At 42.1% G+C, this 20,561-nt stretch overlaps 1 protein-coding gene across 1 annotated transcript in view; it reads right to left on the bottom strand.

The window, feature by feature from the left end:
* ano2b (anoctamin 2b) overlaps nt 1–20,561 on the bottom strand; it is a gene marked incomplete at both ends in the record, with an annotated part of 90,031 nt that overhangs the window by 59,240 nt on the left and 10,230 nt on the right. Inside the window, 5 exons of the mRNA XM_083999645.1 lie at nt 2,104–2,155; nt 2,245–2,299; nt 2,420–2,571; nt 2,809–2,907; nt 17,202–17,597. Coding sequence (XP_083855771.1) covers nt 2,104–2,155; nt 2,245–2,299; nt 2,420–2,571; nt 2,809–2,907; nt 17,202–17,597 — 754 coding nt within the window. The remainder of the gene's footprint in view (nt 1–2,103; nt 2,156–2,244; nt 2,300–2,419; nt 2,572–2,808; nt 2,908–17,201; nt 17,598–20,561) is intronic.

Below are 20,561 nucleotides of genomic sequence, written 5' to 3'. Positions count from 1 at the left end.
AGGCTGAAGAGAAGCAGCTCTCTTTTCTGTCCCCTCCTCCCCTGCAGCTCCATCAGTACCCGCTGGCTGGGACCTTCTGCTGTGATGGCCGAGCCAACCAGACATATGGTGAACTCTGGGAATGAGTCGGGTGTCAGCTCGTTCCTATATGGAACCAATGGGCCTCATAAATATAGCGGCAGCTGTTGTATGACATGAAATTGCACAGATTCAGTTTACGCTCGCTAAACAAGGCCCTGTTTCATCGTAATGCAGCGTTTAGAACATTTGGAGAATGAATCAGTCTCGTAGATAAGCAGTAATGGCCCCACAGCAGAGCTCAGTGACATGTTTGTCTTTTGTTATTGCACCATTTTAGAGTTTGGACAGCTTTGCTTACCAGTGTCACCACTGGCACCACTGCTGACATTTAATGAGGGATGCCTCTCTCCAGAGCTGTGTCTGATGTAGAGGGGGTGTAACTACAGTACAACACCCAGACAGTCTCTGTACAAGTTGTTGGCTCCTCAACCGCTGCACTCTTTATAAGACAAACTCTGGTCTGCTCCTCCAAAATAGTCCAGTTGGATTTAGGCCAAACATCACAACTGATGGATCAAAGACATTGATCTGCCCAAAAAAGATGTTCACTCAGGCCAGATTTACACCTATGTTTATGCTCTATCTTATCTTTAAATAGCAATAAGAAAGATTTTTCAACCCCACAGGCTGAAATAGAAACATCATGTCCTCTAGGAGCTCACTGAGATGTTCATTATCAGTGATTCAACTATAGACCAACCTGCTGCTGGGGTTTCCTTCTCTTCCTCTGTTTTTGGCCAAAAAAACAAGTCTCAAGATCCTCTAACCTCTGACTAGGATTTTCAACTTTTCAATTCATTCTGCAGACGCACCTATACAAAGTGATTTACACTGAGGGACATCAGGCAGAGAGGAACAGTGAAAGTAGCCTTCATAGTGAGTGATACAATATATCCCATAAGAAATAAAAAGGCTCTTAAACCATTTCATTATTAAAGGAGTAGTTCAGGTAAATTTATGCGGGGCTGTGTGAGGTAGGCTACTTATACACAGCCAGTGTATTATAGTCTAGTATTTGAATCAGTTTGCTCCCGGTCTGAAGAAGCAGGAGAAACATGGGCACAGTGCAAACCTTTGACTGGCACCGTATGCTCAGTAAATACTAGTGATGCACGGTTCAATTCTCATGTCATCCTAATCCACATGTTTGAATAAATCATCCACCCAGCAACTTATTTCAACATATTAAGAGACGGTGGCATATGGGGACATCCCCACGTTCCCCAGGTTCTATGTTCCCCGCTCACCCAAAAAAGGGTTCTATGTTCCCCTTACTAAAAAAAGGTTCTATGTTCCCCGCTTACTAAAAAAAAGGTTCTATGTTCCCAACTCACCCAAAAAAGGGTTCTATGTTCCCCACTTATCCAAAAAAGGGTTCTATGTTCCCCACTTATCCAAAAAAGGGTACTATGTTCCCCACTCACCCAAAAAAGGGTTCTATGTTCCCCACTTATCCAAAAAAGGGTACTATGTCCCCCACTCACCCAAAAAAGGGTTCTATGTTCCCCACTTATCCAAAAAAAGGTTCTATGTTCCCCACTCACCCAAAAAACGGTTCTATGTTCCCCACTCACCCAAAAAAGGGTTCTATGTTCCCCGCTCACCCAAAAAAAGGTTCTATGTTCCCCGCTCATCCAAAAAAGACAGGAAACATAGCAGTTAGGGTTACGGTTTATGTTCCGTTGTTTGTGTTTAGAGATGTTAAAACAACATAGTAATGCTACTGCTATGCTTCCTGCCTTTTTTGGATAAGCGGGGAATGTAGCACCTTTTTTTTTTGTAAGTGGGGAACATAGAATCTTTTCTGCAGGGCTAAGAGGGGAACATAGAACCCAGGGAACATAGATCCACTCCCGGGATATGACACCTGATGATAATGTAAAGTGATCCACTAAAGGAGGCAGGTCTTAATTAAACAAGCATGTATCTATGTTCATCAGCAAGTTCATTTGTTAATCTGTACAACTCAAACCATACACACATAAACACCCATAGTGAACACACACAGCCTGGTGTCCTCACCTATGGTCTGACAGGTTCGGACGCACACTGTTCGTCTCAGAATCTCGTACACCTGAGAAAGATGTTGAAATGTTTAGACTGAAGAAATGAACCAATCCTGTGACACCACAGAAACACATTCAAAAGGAAATCAACACTCACTATTCGGCCTCTTGTAGCATTGTCAAAGAATGTGTCCTTAGATGCAATGTTGTACCTGAGAGGAACAAAACCAGTCAATAAAAGCCTGTAAACATCTGCATTACAACAGCAATGCATCAATATAGACCTGTTAGTTCAGTCAGGGTGTGTGTGTGTGTGTGTGTCTGTGTCTCACAGGTGGAGTTTGTCCCTGGAGAAGCAGTGAGACAGAAACTTGGCGCTCTCGTGGTCCTGATGTGGAACTTTGGGCTGAAAAGGTTGATTCAGTTTCCTCCACACTGAGCTCATACTGGACCCAAAACCACTTTCTTCTTTGAATTCATAACGCTGACAACATAAAACACACAACATAGAATTAACTGACTCAACTTATTACACAGATATTGTATTTATTGTTACAGTTAGGGTCCAAAGGTGAGTAGCCCTGTAGAAATGACCAGCTAACTCTAACTCAGTATCACTATGATACTGAGTTCTCTTGTTGTTGCACAATGCAGCTGGATCCAGAAATGTGTTCACTGACTGCTGATAAAGTGAAAACTGTTGCTGAGGTAACCATCCTACCGTTTTGGTGGGGACCTTTATCTTGAGGAACTCTGCCTCTCGACACAGCACTGGCCAGGGAGCATGGAGCCGAGTGAAGCTGGGGCCGTGGGCCTTGATCTGCAAAACAAACCAAAAGTCATGTAAAGTTACAGCCAGGGCCCAACTGGGGAAAATAACCAGGTCTACATAGTGATCAGACTCAGTGGGCAGGATAGTAAAAACAAAAAAACTGTCGGATTACAGTAGAATCAATCTTTTGAATAATCTGATATTGAATCATAAAGATCCATATTTTAACATGTCTCTTATTTTTTTATGTGGATTTGTAAAACTTCCATGATAAGATTAGTTCAGGGTGAGTGTGGATGCATTACTGTCTAGGTCAGAGACAACCAGGAACAATGCCCTAGATCTTTTTTTCCTAAAAGTGAAATAAAATAGGCTATCAAAAATAAAATCATGTTGAATATATAAACCTTAATGTGCTTGAAGATCTGATCTCTGAAGCAGGTTTCATTCAAGATGATATAAAACAAAAATCACAAACTTAAAGAACCAACATTGTCAAACTGTGGGGGTCAGAGGTCAGGGTAAATAATCCTGAAAACTTCATTAGCACCAAAACTATGTGTGTCATCCACTGACAGGTAGCTACAGCCAGACAAACAAATAAAATATAAAAGATGCTAACTATGCTAACTGTTCTGATCCATCTGCTAGACTCTGGTTCCGGTCTCAACAGACTCCTCCTCTGATGTTTCCTCATCTAACCATCTTGATGCTCTCTGCTCTCTCACACATCAACCTGGGTATATAAGCCTACTAGCTAGCTTGGCTAAAACTACTTGTTGCATAGAACAGAGAGACCTATGTGAAGCACGACAGCAACCTCCAAAGCACAAACATGGCCTCTGAGAGTTGAAACTAAACATTTACTGATAGTTCACATTTTGGCAAATTCGCCTGTCATAGGAGTAGGTTCATTATCCGCCATGCTATGAAATAATCATAAGTATGTAACATTACAACACATGAAGCAAATACTCTGAACTACTTGTGATTTTGAAATCACTCCACCCAACAGCCGTGTCTGGAATGTAGTTCCAGCTACACATTCGAAAGAACTTCGTAATGTCCCATTATTATTTCATAATGTGGTGAATGTGCAGATCACAACTTGTCCACGAGAGTGTTTTGGAGTTGTTGGATTGTGTATTTGATCAGTTTTGAGGGACAGGGGATCTGTACCGTTCACCTCCATTGTGTTCACTGGGCAGCTCGCGTCTCTGCCCCACAGATCACAAAACAACATGCACTTAAAGGTAATGAACCTACTTTACTGCTATGACTATACAGATTATGGGAATAGGCGAATTTGCCAAAATGTTGAACTGTCTCTTTAAGTCTGAGTCTCTGACATTAGTCCGAACCACTGAAATACTGTGTAGCTAACCAGACTAGCCAGTAGCATCTCTCTGTGTTGATGCAGCCTCTTCCTGAAGCAAAGCCCAGAGCTGTTTACTCCATAGTTTTGGGTGCTATGATGTATTTGGATGTATTTATTGTATGTAAAAACCAAATCACGAGTCACGACTCATCAAGCTTGCACTACTAATGAATCACAGTCCAGCGCCCACACACTAATTATTATTTAATATTAAGATGCATTAACAGCATTTGATAATTGGCAGCTTCAGTAGCATCATGAGGTTTGTGCCTGAACTCTGATAAACCCCCCCTCCCTCCCTCCCTCCCTCCGCCCTGCAGGCCTCCTGTGACTGAGTGAGGATAAAGAATTTATTGTGCTGCAGCAGTGAGACCTCCTCCTCCAAAATCTATGCAGCAGCCATTATGGAGCCGGATTGCACCGCGAGTGAGAGCGCAACCTGAAATGAAAGGGAGCAGAGCCAAGCAGGGGGCAACTGCCAGGTAACCTTACCCTCCTCAGACCCCCACCAGCTTCTGTAAGGGCTGGGAGGGGGAGGGGGAGGGGGAGGGGGCAAACAGAAAACGATGGAAACCTGAAACTCCTCTCTCTACTCCTGCTCTCCTGATATCTTTCACCCCCCCCCCCCCCCCACCACCACCCCTCCTCCTCACATATAGTAGGCTACTGTACCTTGTGCCGGCCGCTAGACACAGTCTCACTGACTGATTGACTGACTGGCTGACTCACTGACTGTCACTCCTACTCCTCTTATATTTCACTATCTTCTCCCACTCTCACGTCCACACTGGCCTTTGTCCTGCCAGGGAAACAGTGGAGCGGAAAGTTATCCGACCTTCACTGCTCTTCAAGACATACAGATACATTTAACATGCGTATACAGTATGAAATAATGTCTGGAAGGAACGCTTTGGATTAATTTTAATGTTTTCATTCGTATTAAATCCCATTTGGAGAGTGGAAAAACTCATTGATTGAAAAAAAATTGAATCATCAATGGAGTTGGATTTTTGGATTAATTAACTGTTGTTAATGTGTGTGGCCGTGGTTGGGGGTGGGGGGCAGGGGGCCTCCAAGGTGCCCCTTGCTTGGGGCCTCCAGAGTGTCTAGAAAACGATTTACTTTTCAGCCTCTCTAATGATTTTGCCTCACAACAATTATGAACAAAATAATCAAGATAAAATGAGCCATGCTCCTAATTCACAGCAGATTTATATGTTGTATGTGAATGTTAATGTTTTTTCTCTCTTGCAAAACCACAAAAGGTATCAATAAGACCAAGTAGTGGATCAATAAACAGTATCAATACAAGTAGTGGATTAAAGAGGAACTATGCCAGTCCGGTCGCTGTTTTTGCTGTGTTGCTAACCCTCCTCTCGGCCATGTGCATTTGTTTACAACAAAGCCGGCGAGAAATCAATCAATAGAGTGGTAGATAACGTTATATACATATACGATGTTACCATGTGTATATTTGTGTGGTCTTATCTCTCATAAGAGACTGCGGGTTACGCGGTGCGTTTGTGTGGCGGTGCCGCAGAGACGAGAGCTGGGACAGCGGGTCGGAGGCTCTGATCTTACAAGGTTGGTTTTCAGCCAAGAGACGCTACGGTAGGTGGAAGGCAGAGAGCCTCCATTCTCCCTGGAACTAGGTACAAGTCATTGATTTAACCAGCACAATTACTCCAAAGCTGTTTAATTGAGGTAAAATGTAGCAGAGTTTAGATACAAATCCTGCAAACAGTAGTTCCTCTTTATCTTAATGATCACCATCAACTATCTGGAGCAAATTCAAATGAGTGTGTTGTGTTTCCAAAGTCAGCGAGTAATCATGTTAAATAGTTGGTATCTAAATATTAATCATAATAATGATTTTTGCCGTCATGGATCAGCTGCACCTGCTACCATCATCCACCATCTCTCACCCCCTCCTTACCCCTCCCTTCCCTCCTTTTGTATCACTCCATCAAAAAGTAGAGGATATAAATACCTTTCAGCCTGGAGAAGGTTAATTAGTAGAGGGATTTCCAATTAGCTCTTTATCTCTGTAGGAGGGGTAACTAGGACGCAGCCAGGGGCATCTTTGGGTGGGGAAGGAGAGAAGGGGGTGGGTGGATTGGGGGGGATTGAGTATGAGCGGGTGGGCGATGAGATGGCTGAGAAGAGTGTAGTGGTGAGGGAAGACCGATTTAGACAAGTCAGAGGGAGACAGTGATGGAGGAGAAAATGGAGACAGGAAGAGAGAAACAACATGAGAGGTGGGGAGTGGAAGTCAATGGATTTCTGAAAGACTGACAGAAGGAGGGGGAGGGGGGTGGAGGGGCATTAGAAGACCTCCACAAGGTGGTCGGATGGAGGGATCAATGCAGATATGCTGAGACATTTGATGATGGTGTCTCCTGCTCTAACATCTGTTGCAGAACACACTGAAACTCTTAAAAGGTGTACAGAAAAGAAAATTGAATTTGAGCCCACTGTGGATCCTGTATAACTCATCTATCAGACGATGGAGTTTGTGCAAAATTCTATTTTCGAGTAAATCCGGGATGAAAGTGTGGTATTTTTTTTTTCGCATTGGATAATGCAGGCACACGAATTATGCGTCAGCCTGCTCACGATTCATCAGCCACTGATATTGGATCTGTCATCCGTCAATCAAACGTCTGAGACACACACACACACACTGAGCACGCCCCAAACATTGAATATCCCGCCCGCTCGATAACGACCAATCAAATTTGTTTTCTTTGCTCGGGTAAACTCATGCGTCAACTCGTGGAAAAGAGCTTTGCACAGTTTTTTTCGTTGCATTCACCCTTCACACACATTCATACAGCTCAGTTCACAGACAGGCTTTTTGGGGGCTAGTCATTTACACACATTCACACATCCGATGACACATCAGAGGGCAAGTGTGGGTTCAGTGTCTTGCCCAAGGACACTCCTACATGCAGACTAGAGAGGAGCTGGGAATCGAACCACCGACCTTCCGGTTAGTGATGTAATCACTGTAATCATGGTAACAGAACAATTCTACAACATCACGTCCTCTGTGATCACGTGTCAGTGTTGTTTATCTGACAGAATCTCAACATTGACTTCATCTAGTTTGAAGTCACATTTTTAAGACTCAGAGACGCCCTGTGTCTAATGAACTGTGTCTGTGAATCATTGACTTCTGTGAAGCAGCCGTATGTCCTCTTGTTTTAATCACCTGCTCACCCAGTGATGAGAGGAGGACACCTCTGTCAATAATCTAGCTTCATGTGTTTCCTAACAGATGATAGAAACAATCAAAAACAAAGATGAGGAGTAGTCCCAGCTCCCAGCTTCCCTGAAGTCTCATTTCTACCACACAGTGTAGGTGAAACACTGGCACTGAATTATTTAGTTTGAGCAACTGATCATTTTTGGTGATTTAAAAAAAAAAGAGAGATGTCTTGGATAAAATGAGTTTTAGGTAATATTACTATTTTAGGCTTATGGGGCTGTTGAAGAGATGATTCTGTTTCATGGCTGGTACTGTACATGGTGCATTTTTGGTGATTTTTGATGGAAAACATGTTTTTCAAGGTTTTCAGGGTTTTAAATATTAAAAGTGTTTTATTCAGTGTTTTGAGAGGAGGAGACTGGATAATTCAGCCCCAGATGTCAGAACCGCTGACAGTGAAGGAATCCAAACTAGGGGAAACTGACAGTACTGGTGGTGAAGACAACAGCTGCCACACTGTCTCACTACATCACTGTTGAGATAAGATCTGTTTTAGCTTTGAGCTATGACAGCGTCAACTTGTCTCATATATATACTGTATATGACTCGCTGTCCTGTCAATAGGTTTTGTTTCTGAGGGACTCTAGTCATTCCTATGGGTGAATTAAGAGAGCTGGATGCCATGACTCAGTCTTGCTCCCAGTTCACTGGTCTGTGGTATTGTAGTCTCGCTCGCCAGACCTTCCTCCAGAGGAGAAGTGGTATTGAAACTAAAAACCCCCAACACCCAAAAAAGCAAATTTTCCCATAGAGTATACTGTTATAAAAGGGATTAACCTAAATGGACCCTCTGACAAACAGCATCAGGTATTACTGTTTGTGTTGTGACATATAGAATATGACCATGTTTCTGAGCAGAAAGAAAAACAGTCTGTCTCTCCTAAGTTTCCCTCTGATTGTTTTACAGTAAACACAGCTGAGCACAGCTTAGTCTTTTAAATAATGAGTTTGGTGATTTTGGCACAGTTCAAATCACGATTTAACCACAGGTCACACATACACAATGTTTTGACCTGGTCCTGGTTGTTTAAGGGTTGTGTACCATTATCGAGAGAAAAAGAAATGTTTTTCCTCCAAGAGAAAAATGTTTGTAATTTTAATATTTTTCAAATTGCTACTGGTTTTGTGCTCATTCTCCACCAAAGTCCTGAAGCAGACACTTAATCCTGCTCGCTCTGTTTCCCAAGCCCCCACAGGCTGAACTCTTCACGAGTCCCAGTCCACTTCTTGAATTAACATCTCTCTGTGATTTAATTAAAAGTGTTCTGCCGGAGGACGTCCCTAAGAGATCGAAGGTCAGCTCAATAATCCTCAGGCGCAGTCAACAAGTTTGACATTTAAGCTGCACTTCTTCTTTTTCCAGGCATCCAATTAATCTGAAGTCAAACAGGTTGGACACGAGCAGGAGATTGTAGTTCACTACAATCTACACATTAGTTAAACACATTTAATGCTTTAATGTGATTTAAAGTTGTATCTCCAGTCACTCCTAATTATGCAATAAAACACATGCTGGACTTATTAGATGGTGAGTTCTGAAAATTGTCCAGAGCTTTTTTGTCTTATCGAGCATGAGCAGCAGTTAAAGGTAGGGTTGGAGATCTTATTCTGTGGCATCTTTTACTGAACGGGTGGGGCTTGGGGTTTACTCTGTGCTGATTGGGTATTCTCTGAGCAGGATGTGACGCCAGCAGAAAGCACAAAAATAAGTGTCAAATTTAAAACTCAACAGAGAAGAAGCATTAGAAAGTGTCTACATGGCCAGAAAGTCTTCCAACTTTCAATTTATTTATTTTCTGGAGGACAGTGTACAGTGTCTAAAGAGGAAGGGATGTGGCTGTACCCAATTGCAGCCAGGGCTGACTTACATTGGCAGTCCCCCTGCCAGATGTTGGCACAGTACCTCAAAAGAACAATAAAATAAATACAATCAAGTACAATGCAACAACAACAACAACAGTAAAAAGAAGACAAGATGTATGATAAGGGAACAACTAAACGATTACGCAACGATCGGCTATGCAGACTGGAGGAACCATTAGTGGACGACCTGTTCTACCTCCTGACTGAGGTGTGGTCAAAATGAATCATAATAAATAACAATGCAAAAGTATTCTTTGTCACCCAAGGAGCAGAAGTTGTACTAAAGAAGAACATTAGTTGAAGTTATAACCAAAGTGCAAAGACCTGGAAGATGATAATGTTTCTGACCAACCTGTCAATGAGTAAATGCAGTGATTAAAAGAGATTACTATTATCATCATCATTTTTTGGTCTATTCTTGTGTATTCTTCATCTGTAGTGTGACAAACTCACCACTACTAATAAAAGTAGAGAAAAAGATCTATGTCCATTAAAACCTTTTGTCATATAATTTTCATTCCCATTCACCAACATAAATTCATTCATTTTGAATTAGATCATCTGTTTCTTCTGTATTATTCTTTGCAGATATTCAGTTTGATCGTGTCTATACGTGCTGCAGTGAGCAGCAAACCTACAGTTACCATCAGACCACTTTCTCTTTTCCAGCACTTTCTACAACACTGACAGACGGAGCGTACTTGTGCTTGTCAGTCATCCTGTAAGAATAGCTGTCAGTGTGTTGCAGCAGCGCTCCTCTTCATACCGGCCGCTCTCAGCATCAGATTCGATTGACGCCTCGATCCATGAGATGAGATAAGGAGCTATCAGTCAGTCAGGTAATCTCATCCTGGCTTAGGCTCCATGGCCACACTGTCAACAATCTGATTAATACTAGCCCGCAGACTGCACACACTGTCGACGGGCTGCACGCCAACTCACACACACACACACTCACTCATTCACATGTATTAGCAATAGGTACCACACAATATGCCAGACCCTAATTCAATATATAGAGATGCAACTGTCTTTCAGTCGTTTCTCCAGCAAACGTTGGACCTCGCTCCAGGTTATTTAGGACTTTTTTTTTTTTTTACAAACAGCTGAAGTGAACGACTCTTAAATGTGACAAATGGTTCCACATGTTGGAGCTGAAGTAGCACCAGCAGTTATCAGTTATCTGCTAACAACTTTAACAAAATCTACAGTTGTACAACTCTGTGGCAGTGAGCATGCTCTGCCAAGCACCCATTACACACACACACACACACACACACACACACACACTAGAAATGGACAAAACTACACACTGTGGTTGCTACGTAACACACAATCACCACGAAAGCTATTTGTACATGCCAAAACAAAATTACCCATTTGGGCCTAAATTAGTAAATCGATACAAAGAGGTCAGCTCAGCAGCTGTGTTGGCTACAGAGACTGGAGCCAAGTCAAACAGCTCGGAGGAAACGGTGAGGCTGGTGTGTGGATTGTGAATCTGGTCTCTAGTGTTCATGTCAAGCGTCGATCCATAAAACGATATGTTTGTGGTTTTTAAGAGCCAAAAACCATCTCAGTGTAGTCGTAAATCTCCTCTCTCTGACTTCTCTCTGGAGCTCTACTAACAACAGGTCAATGAGCCAATCAGAAGAGAGGAAATTCTGTTCCCTCTCTTCTGATTGGCTGACTGTTTTCTAAATGAAGATATAGCAGATCTCATGTAAATGCTCTGAAACCAAATCCTGCGAGGTTGTATTGTGTGGCTGAGATGATGGCTGCTTTACTGTGACATCACAAAGTTCCAGGAAGTCCCTGTGTAATTCTCTGTGGACTGAGGCTTTGATACTTCCACAGTGTTAACCTGGACCTGGTTCATAACCAAAGGACACACAGACACACATCTACTTTATACTAAACAGGACCTTTAAAGGAAACACCAAAATGAAGTGTCTTACTATGCAGTTTGGATTCAGTGTAATTTCTGCATTCTGACCATATCTACTGATGACACACCGTCCATGCTTCAACAACAATGGCCTTTTCAAAGCCTCTGAGGGTGGGTTCACACCTAACGGTCCGTCATCCGATTCAAACCAACACAAGGATGATACATTGTTGCAATTTTTTAATTGGTCACAATGGCCAAACTCCAACTTGCTCTTTGACTATGACACGAACACTCAAGGACACTGGGACATTGCACGGACATTCATGGAAAAAGAGCTGCATTACTCATATTGTCCTGTAACCTATGCTTTTCTTTTGTTATTAATATTAAGTCAAATGCTACAATGTAATACATCAGCGTACAACAACCCCCCCCCCCCCCCCCCCCCTTTTTTTTTGTTTTGTTTTGTTTTGTTTTGTTTTGTTTTGTTTCTGGTCTTGTTTTGTTTTGTTTTGTTTTGTAACTACGTGAGTGTGTCTGTATGTATGTATGTGTAGTGTGAGTGGTGTGGTGTCAGGGTGTGTGTGTATGCATGTGAGCCTTTGGGTGTGTTGTGAAGTGTGTGTGTGTGTGTGCGTGTATGTGCATTCGTGAGAGGTATGGTTGAATATGTACATTGCAGTGCATTGCAGCAGACTTGCCATCCTTTTTGCCTTGTTTTATTATGATGTTGAAAATTAATAAAAAAAAAATATATATAAAAAAAAAACAATGGCCAAACTCAAACAGTCCAGAAACTGTAAATAAAAGTCACAGCAACGTCCTCACAATTACATCATGGAGCATCGTCAGCTTATTTTCATGTTGGTGCCGATCTAGACTGTAGGCTATATCAGCAGGTTTTAACGCGCTGCACATTTGAACAGCTGGTAAGAATGCAGGCATTTAGTTAATGTATTAACATATACAGTACATTATCTGAAGACGCTCTGCAATCAGACAGTCAGATCACAGAAGACAACAGGCAGTAATGAGAGCCTACCACAACTTTTTTTCTTTTGCCATTCGAGCGGGACCAGTGAGGTCAGTGGACAATAATAAGTTCAAAATCACAAACACGTAAAAATCACAACGTTGTCTCATCATAACAGCAGCTCTTGTTTACAGAGTCCATGCATCTCCTTAAGTGAATGAATGAAATGATGTGTAAAACGGTGCGCTTCTTCGTGATTGGTGCAGAGGGGGTTCACACCAGAAGTAAACCGCTCTAGAGTTCACTTGATAGCCGAGATCACTATGAGATGGACCAGGGAGCGGCACTGGAGTTCAGGCCAGTGTTCACACCGACCCAAACGAACCACACCAAGGGGGTAAACGCTCCAGGGTTCAGTTCAACCGGACTAAACAAGGCTGGTGTTAACGCGACCTTAAAGGGATAGTTCAACATTTTGGCAAATTTGCCATAATCCCTATAGTTTTAGGAGTAGGTTCGTTACCTTTACTTGTCGGTGCAAGCTATTTTTAGATCAGCAGAGCAGAGATGCAGGCTGCTCAGCTAACACTACGGAGGCTAATGGTATTTCCAGGCTTTCCCTCAAAACTCATCCCGACAGGACCGGCAGGACTTTGCATTTACCCATGCATTTACCTCGAAAACAACTCTGTCTCCTAACATTCCGTTATTATCTCATAGCGTGGTGAATGTGCAGGTTACAACTTGTTCACAGGAGCGTTTTGGAGTTGTTAGATTGTGTATTTGATGTGTTTTGAGGGGAAGCCTGGAAATCCCATGAGCCTCATGCCTCACGTCTCTGCTCCACCGATCTAAAAACAGCTTGCGCCGACAATTAAAGGTAACGAACCTACTCCTAAAACTATAGGGATTATGGCAATGGGCAAATTTGCCAAAATGTTGAAATATCCCTTTAAGCTTCTCTCCCACTGATAAAAAAAAAAACATGCTAATGTTGGACTGTTGTCAGCAACTGAAAATTATTCTGTTAGTATTCACACCCAGGTCACATGACTGAAACCACTCCAGCTCCAACAGCATTGACAACAACACCTTTGTGTATCATTTTTACTGGTTGGTGTCGCAATCACCAACTCAAGCATGTCACACAGAGGCTGCAACACTTTACACAGGCAACAAACCAGCTACTCACTCTCTCTCTCTCAACTGCAGCTATGTGTGTGTGTATGCTGGTGCATGTGATGACATCACTCCTTGCAGATGTGTGTCAACAGCAAGTTCACCCACATCTTTAAAAAAAACCTGTAGATAGCATCAATTGGGCCTTATCAGCCTTTCTAATCCTACCACAGAGCATGGTATCTACGCATCAGCATCTAATTTTCTCTTGAGTCATTCATTGATTCAGGTTTTTCCTTCAACTCGTCACCTGTCAGTCCCTGGTAGATACAACACAACAGAAACATCACACAACAAAGATGGAAGCGTCATGATTGGAAAACAGTACCAAATGAGCACCATAGCTGGTTTTCGAAGCAATGTGACCAGAGCTCAGCAGTGTATTCTGTGATGTGCAAGGAAGTAATTACACTTCATGATAAAATAAAGTGAAATGTCCCTCTGAGGTACGTTCACACACTCATGAGCTCCACAGCAGCTCACTGCTTATTTTAGGGAAGTCCTTCAGATGTAGATACAGGAACACAAGTCCAAGCTTTAAAGGTGAAGTGTTTTGAATGTGTGCCTTTACTTCTACTTTATGTATTTTCTGGTGAATAATGAAAGCATTTTCTTCAGAAGAATATACCCCAGAGGATTAAACACACCAGCTGTGGCACATACATCCACATGTGGAAGATGAATCCAGTTACCAGCTGCACAGTCTGTCAGGATTATTAAATTATGTTTGCAGTTTAATCCTGTTGATCCTGGAGTCACTTACTGTAAATGTGCTAACTCTCCGTGCAATCTCTCTGCATGGCTGCATTCTGATAATAGACATCAGTAAAAATCTATCCACAACAGCAGTAACTGCAGATGTAGCGCAGCTCACTCCAACTTGTGTAATTTGTGTGAGACTGTGCTACGGAGGTGTGTGACTGAATAATTCAAGGATGAGTTTTTAAAGATTCCCATCACGTCAGTCTATCCTCTGGTGAGTGTGAACCCGTCTTGTCCACTGTGTCACTGCTGATGCGGTTCATGTTGTTCACCACAGGTGCACCAGGGTTCAGGAGGGCAAGTCATGTGACTGTTAAGGTGAGACACTACAGGTGAATAGGGTAAAATATTTAACTATATCACTATGAAACGTCTGAAGTTTATTACTTACATTAAGACAAATATTTTTTGTATGTAAATGAGGCAATGCCTTATTAAATATTCACTAATTCGCATACATTTCCAGAACAGAAATCTGAAATTGTTTGTTTTATTTTGATGACATATTAGAGTCAGAGGTTTTTACAGAGGGGATTTTGGATATCTCTTTTTATCCCTCTGTAAATGAAAAAATACTGTCACCAGCCCTAAAAAAAAATCTAATTTCGCCATGGTTTTAGGAATAAAATGTTGTATAAATCAGGCTGTGAATGATATATCAACAAACCCCTCTGTAAGAACCTTCAGAATTTAGAAAGGGATAAAACTGGAAGGTTTGGTGTCTGTGGGTGCTGCTGAAAACTGAGAAAACAGCCTTTAAATACTTGTTTTGTAAAATTCCATAGATTGTTATTGTCAATCGTACTTTTACTGTTGCTGATGCAAAGGAAATGACCATTTTTGGAGCCTACATCATTGTTCAGGAGAGAGAGCTTTACAATGATACCTGACATGACATGGCTCAGACAACAGGCATGGAACAGTTTAGTAGCATGATAACTTTTGGTGAATTTAGGAGAAATCTACCAACGAAAAAGACAAAATGAAGTAAAATAAAAACCTTAATGTTGATTTTCTACAATTTCTTTCCACTATTTTGAAAGAAGACATGATAAGGAAGCAAATAGCCCAAAATCCACAAATTGATCAGTGCATGAAAAAACAGTGTTTTTGCCTGTAGTGTCTCGCCTTAACCACAGTGAAAAAGAATCAAGTTCTCAACTTTAAAATAATAAAAAATAGAATTTTAAATGGAGCTTTGAATCATGTCCACTAAGAGCAAACTGATGATGACACTGGGGGAAAAAAACATACAGTATTTATGATCCTGTTTGACGTGCTTGTGTCCGTATGTTTTAACTGAAATGTAGTTTAGCAGTGATGTGGTGGTGGTATATAAGACTGACAGCATCTTTCAAAGTTTCATGAAGCCCCCTTGCTGGTGTAATAAACACCTCATTCCTCCGCAACACACTGAGCCTCACCCACCATCTCCCTCCACCATCTGAGCCCAGCTCCTATGTAGGCGCTCACCTTAAATAGCTGAAGACAGAGTTACATCAGAGCCTGTGTGAAGGTTTTATCTTCAAATCCTTCAATCTACAGCATCAAGCCTGTGTCAAACCACCTCTCATATCATAGTCCTGAATTATTCTCCAGGTACAGTTAAAAAGAACTGAACAGAATCGTTCATCTTGATGTTTTCTCCAACAGTTCAACATCCTCATCTCCTAATAGCCAAATAAAGGAACATTGTATACCTCAACACCACCTAACTGCTGTTTTTAAAGCTGCTCTAATCATCATAAACATGTCTAACTCCAAACATTTGACACATAGCTGGTCATTGCAGTATGTTCAGCCTTGTTTCAGTTTCACCTTCCCATGACAACAGCCGCTTTCTTTTCTATTTCAGTAGATGTTGATGGTGTCTGATGTTTCTCAACTTGTCCACCTCATCAACTTAGGTGGTAAACATCATAAACCGATCAGGCATAACATTATGACCACTGACAGGTGAAATGAATAACACTGAACATCTCTAAGCACATCTCTACCTCACACTTTACACCAGAAATAGCATGTTGGAATCATGTCTATCTATGTTCTATGTATTGTAGATGTTGTATATTACTATTTTTATTGTATGGGACATCTGAATTTGTGTTTTGGAACTCTCCAAGCTTGGCTCTATTCTGATAATAGAATCAGTAAAGTAGAAGATAGTAGAATCAGTAATGTTCTTCTATGTATTGTTATATATACAGTAAGTGAACATAGGTCTCTCTCATGTGCTGCAGCTGCAGCTCTTGTGGGCTATCAGAAGTTGGTCCAGGGAAGCGGCCACAGGCTCATTGATACACGTAGGGACAGAAGGCTGGCCCGTGGCTCCCATCCAACAGACCACTGCTGAATGAGTTCATGTTGGTTCTGATAGAAAGCTGTCACAACACAGTGCAGCGCAGTTTGTTGTGTATTTGGCAGCAAAATGGGCCAACAAAGTATTAGACAGGTGGTCAGAATGATATACCTGATCGCTGTACATCTGTTTTGTAGCTAGTTAAAGTTAAATGAACCAACTGTTGACTGTTATAACACCATTTATGTATTGGCAGACCTATCTGTACTGCTTTTTTTTTTTTGCTATTGCACATTTTATTACATATCTGCTTTTTTTTGTTTTGTTTATTCGACTGTTCATTGTCTGTGTAATTTGCCTGCTAAATGACTGGAAAATCAACAGTTAATCCTTCTCAGTGAATTGTTGGACAACTCCTGGCCTGTTCCAGAGCAGCTGAGAGCATGTTGAAGAACACTTTTCTCTGAAAGTGCTTTAAGAGCCTTCACATGAGAGACACGGTCTGGTAACAAACTGTAATTTCTGTCGTATGAAAATTTTGACTTGATCACATTAATGTGAAATTGTCACTGTGTTTCTTGCAAGAGCCTTTAAATCCACCAACTTAGAAGATGTGTGTCATCATATAAAAATAAGACATAAGGAGTAAAATATGGACAGTGTGTGGTGTCAGGAGGACAACCTGGATAGTAGCATGACCACACACACACACACACACACACTCACCTCTTTGTCCCTCTCTATCTCCAGGCCGGCCTCCAGCAGGTTGGCCTCAAACTCTTGTCTGATCAGACGCATCTCGTGGTCAGCCGGCTCCGTGGGCTCGCTCCCTCCCGCTAAGCCCAGCTCCATGAACACCTCACCGCCGCTCGCCGCCTCCCCTTCCTGCACGGCCCCCGCCGCCGCTCCCCTTCCGCCCGCTGCATCCGAGCCCCCGGACTGCAGGAAGTTGCCGTTGGAAACGACAGACAATCTGTCCTGTGGCACCGAGGTGCTGGTGGGGGATCGTATGGAGCTGTGCCGCCGCTGGTGGAAGACCAGGACGTAGTCAACCTTCCGTCGGCCATCGGAGAAGCACAGGCCTTCGCCGCCGCTCTGAGGGCTGGAAGCTGAACTCACGACCTGTGGGGAACCAGCAGAGTTGCAGCAATTAGATTATAGGCTAGTTGTAACCAGTGAGGCTGTTGTGAGACAGAGCAAACCAGTCATCTTCATCACACTCTTCACAGTGATCATAACACAGTGACCGTTTTAACGTCTGCACTCTGAGCACCTTAAAGCAGCAGTGGACTTATGTAACGACTGTTTGAATGAACTTAAACATCTACTGCACTGTCAGCACACGCAACCATAAGTGGCTTTTGGCAGGTTCTCAAAAACACTGAAGTGAGAACCTCCAGCAGCAGAGTGGGCAGTCAGCTCACCTTTGGCAGTTTGATTCTTTATTTAGACTGAGAGAAAGTAGAGAGCGAGACTAAACATGGAGGACACAAGAGGCAGAGCTCTATAGGCTCTGGGTGCAGGTTGCTTTATATCAGCTCTCTAAAATATGGTGGTAGCTCCTGTGCATTATGACCTTCACCAGGGAGATGTCAGCCTGCAACCAATCACATCAACCCTCAAGCACCAGATTAAGAAGAAGAATACGAGAAATCAATCAAAAGTTGTTGTTCTTTTGTTGTTGCCTTGTTTTTCATTTCTTCCTTCTTTTCCTCTCTGTTGCTTGTTGTGTTTTTTCCCTGTTCTGCTTCTTTCCCTCTTTTCTCTTCCTATTGGTTGATTTGTTTTGGTGATTTTTATAAGGATGATTTTATATAAGCCCCTTGGGCTTGTTTTTCCTCTCCTGCACAGTTAGTATTTGCCTTTTGTACTATGAAATGTAATGCTTGTTGTATCATTGTGCATGAATAAAAATAATAAGAAGAAACACTTTCTTAATCCCAAAAGGGAAATTCATTTGTCTGATTTTTGTTTGATTATGATGATGACAATGCTTCTGGCACTTCAGCTACATACTTGAACAGTACATTCATACAAATATCCTTTCCCAACTGTTATAGATGACAACAGTAGATAAGTCTGTAGGGATAAACAGATCTCTTGAAATGGAGTGAGCAGAAACACTCAGATGAGCCTCTACTTCATCATGTCTGCAAGAGGGTTTTTTATTTATTTATAAAAGGTCCAAACTACAATTAAAAACATTGATACTTTGATCACATTCATCTAGATGAGAAAATGCTCTCATATAGCATAGCAGCTTTGTGTCAAATCCTGTGCATTTACAGTACATTACATATATTTCAATGCCTCATACTGTCCCAAGAGCCAGACAGATGTTGTCCAGCTGACTCTCCAGCTAAGATAACTGATATAAAATGACATCAGGTCTGTGCAAACAGTTTTCCAGTGTTCATTTGCATATCCCTGCAGCCTACCACCGGGTCAGAGCGGGCACCCTTACTACTTTGTGCAGGTCTCTGCCACCTTTCTGCTCCTGACACTGAGGTCCTGAAATCAGCCTCCATTACACCTCCAGGTGGGGAGAGTGGGATGAAAATGTACAGTCTTTAAATTGTGGTACTGAAAACTGCAATCTCTGTGTCTGCAGGAACAAAGTGCTGGCAGATAGTGGAGCTGGAGAATATGCAAGAGTAGCAGCAGTGTGTTACATCATGAATGCAGCCAGGTATCAGATCTTTTATGGGAGAGAATACTGTTCTACGGTCAGATTTAAGGAGGCTGCTGTAGCTCCAACTAATGTTTGTTTGTAGCTGTAGCTGGGCAGCACTGCACATCAGACACATTATAAAAGCTGCAGGAAGGCACTATCTAACATGATCTGTTTGTTAAAGAGCCCACATATTCACTGTTTCACTTGAGTTTTTTGTACAGAAATGACTTTGGGTACAGACTGTGTCTCACTGACGTCTTGTGTGCACCTGTTGGCCAGAGCATCCAGCACCTTGACCATTTGTAAACAGGCTGCATCAGAAATCTGCCCCTGGGATAGTTCAACATTTTGGCAAATTGGCCCATTGCCATAATCCCTATAGTCATAGCAGTAGGTTCGTTACCTTTAATTGTCGGTGCAAGCTATTTTTAGAACGGCGGAGCAGAGCCGTGAGCTGCTCAGAGCTACGCTACGGAGGCTAATGGGATTTCTTGGTTTTCCTCATCAAACTCATCAAATACACAATCCAACAATTCCAAAACACTCTGATGGACAAGTTGTGACCTGCACATTCACCACACTATGAGATAATAACGTAACGTTACGAGACAGAGTTGTTTTCGAGGCAAATGCAGAGACTGCTTGCTGAAAAACTGCCCCCGACGGGAACGTGCATCAACGGTTTGGCATTAATTTTCCTCGTTTTGGAGTTGTTGGATTGTGTATTTGAAGAGTTTGATGAGCGGAACCAAGAAATCCCATTAGCCTCCGTAGCGTAGCTCTGAGCAGCTCGCTGCTCTGCTCCGCTGTTCTAAAAATAGCTTGCACCGACAATTAAAGGTAACAAACCTACTCCTAAGACTATGGCAATAGGCAAATTTGCCAAAATGTTTAACTATCCCTTTAACAATGTCTGACTCCTCCGTGTGGAGTGCAAAGTAACAGGGTTAGTTCTGTGTTCATTATGAGGAGTAATTTCAGACACAGCTCAGTTATTTGTGCATGTGCAGAGGACCCCAAGGTATCCCTGGGCGTCCCACGTAAAAGGGGAATCATTAATTTTGAGTATGAGTGTTTTGCTGACAGGTTTAAAGATGAATTATCTGACAGCAAACATTCAGACAAGGTTCTGCAGTGAGGGTCCACGATGTGAAAAAGTTTGACAATGCTCCAAAGAGAAAATAATGTCCCTGATGACGGAAATGATGTTGTTACTATAGTAACCTATGGCATTCATTATTACTCATTGTTAGTCTATAAATGAATGCTGTATTTGGCATAACTGTAATTAGTATCAGAGACGCTGGTATATTGGCATCCTCATTAATGTGTCTGTGGCCTATGATTTATATGAAGAGGTGTGTGCGCAGTATAATATAATACAATAACATGTGGTATAATCTGAAGGGGAA

Source organism: Trachurus trachurus, assembly GCF_905171665.1.
Source record: "Trachurus trachurus genome assembly, chromosome: 23".
Classification (NCBI taxonomy): Eukaryota; Metazoa; Chordata; class Actinopteri; order Carangiformes; family Carangidae; genus Trachurus; species Trachurus trachurus.
The sequence above is the reverse complement of the archived record's forward strand: the minus strand, read 5'-3'. Positions and strand labels throughout refer to the sequence as shown.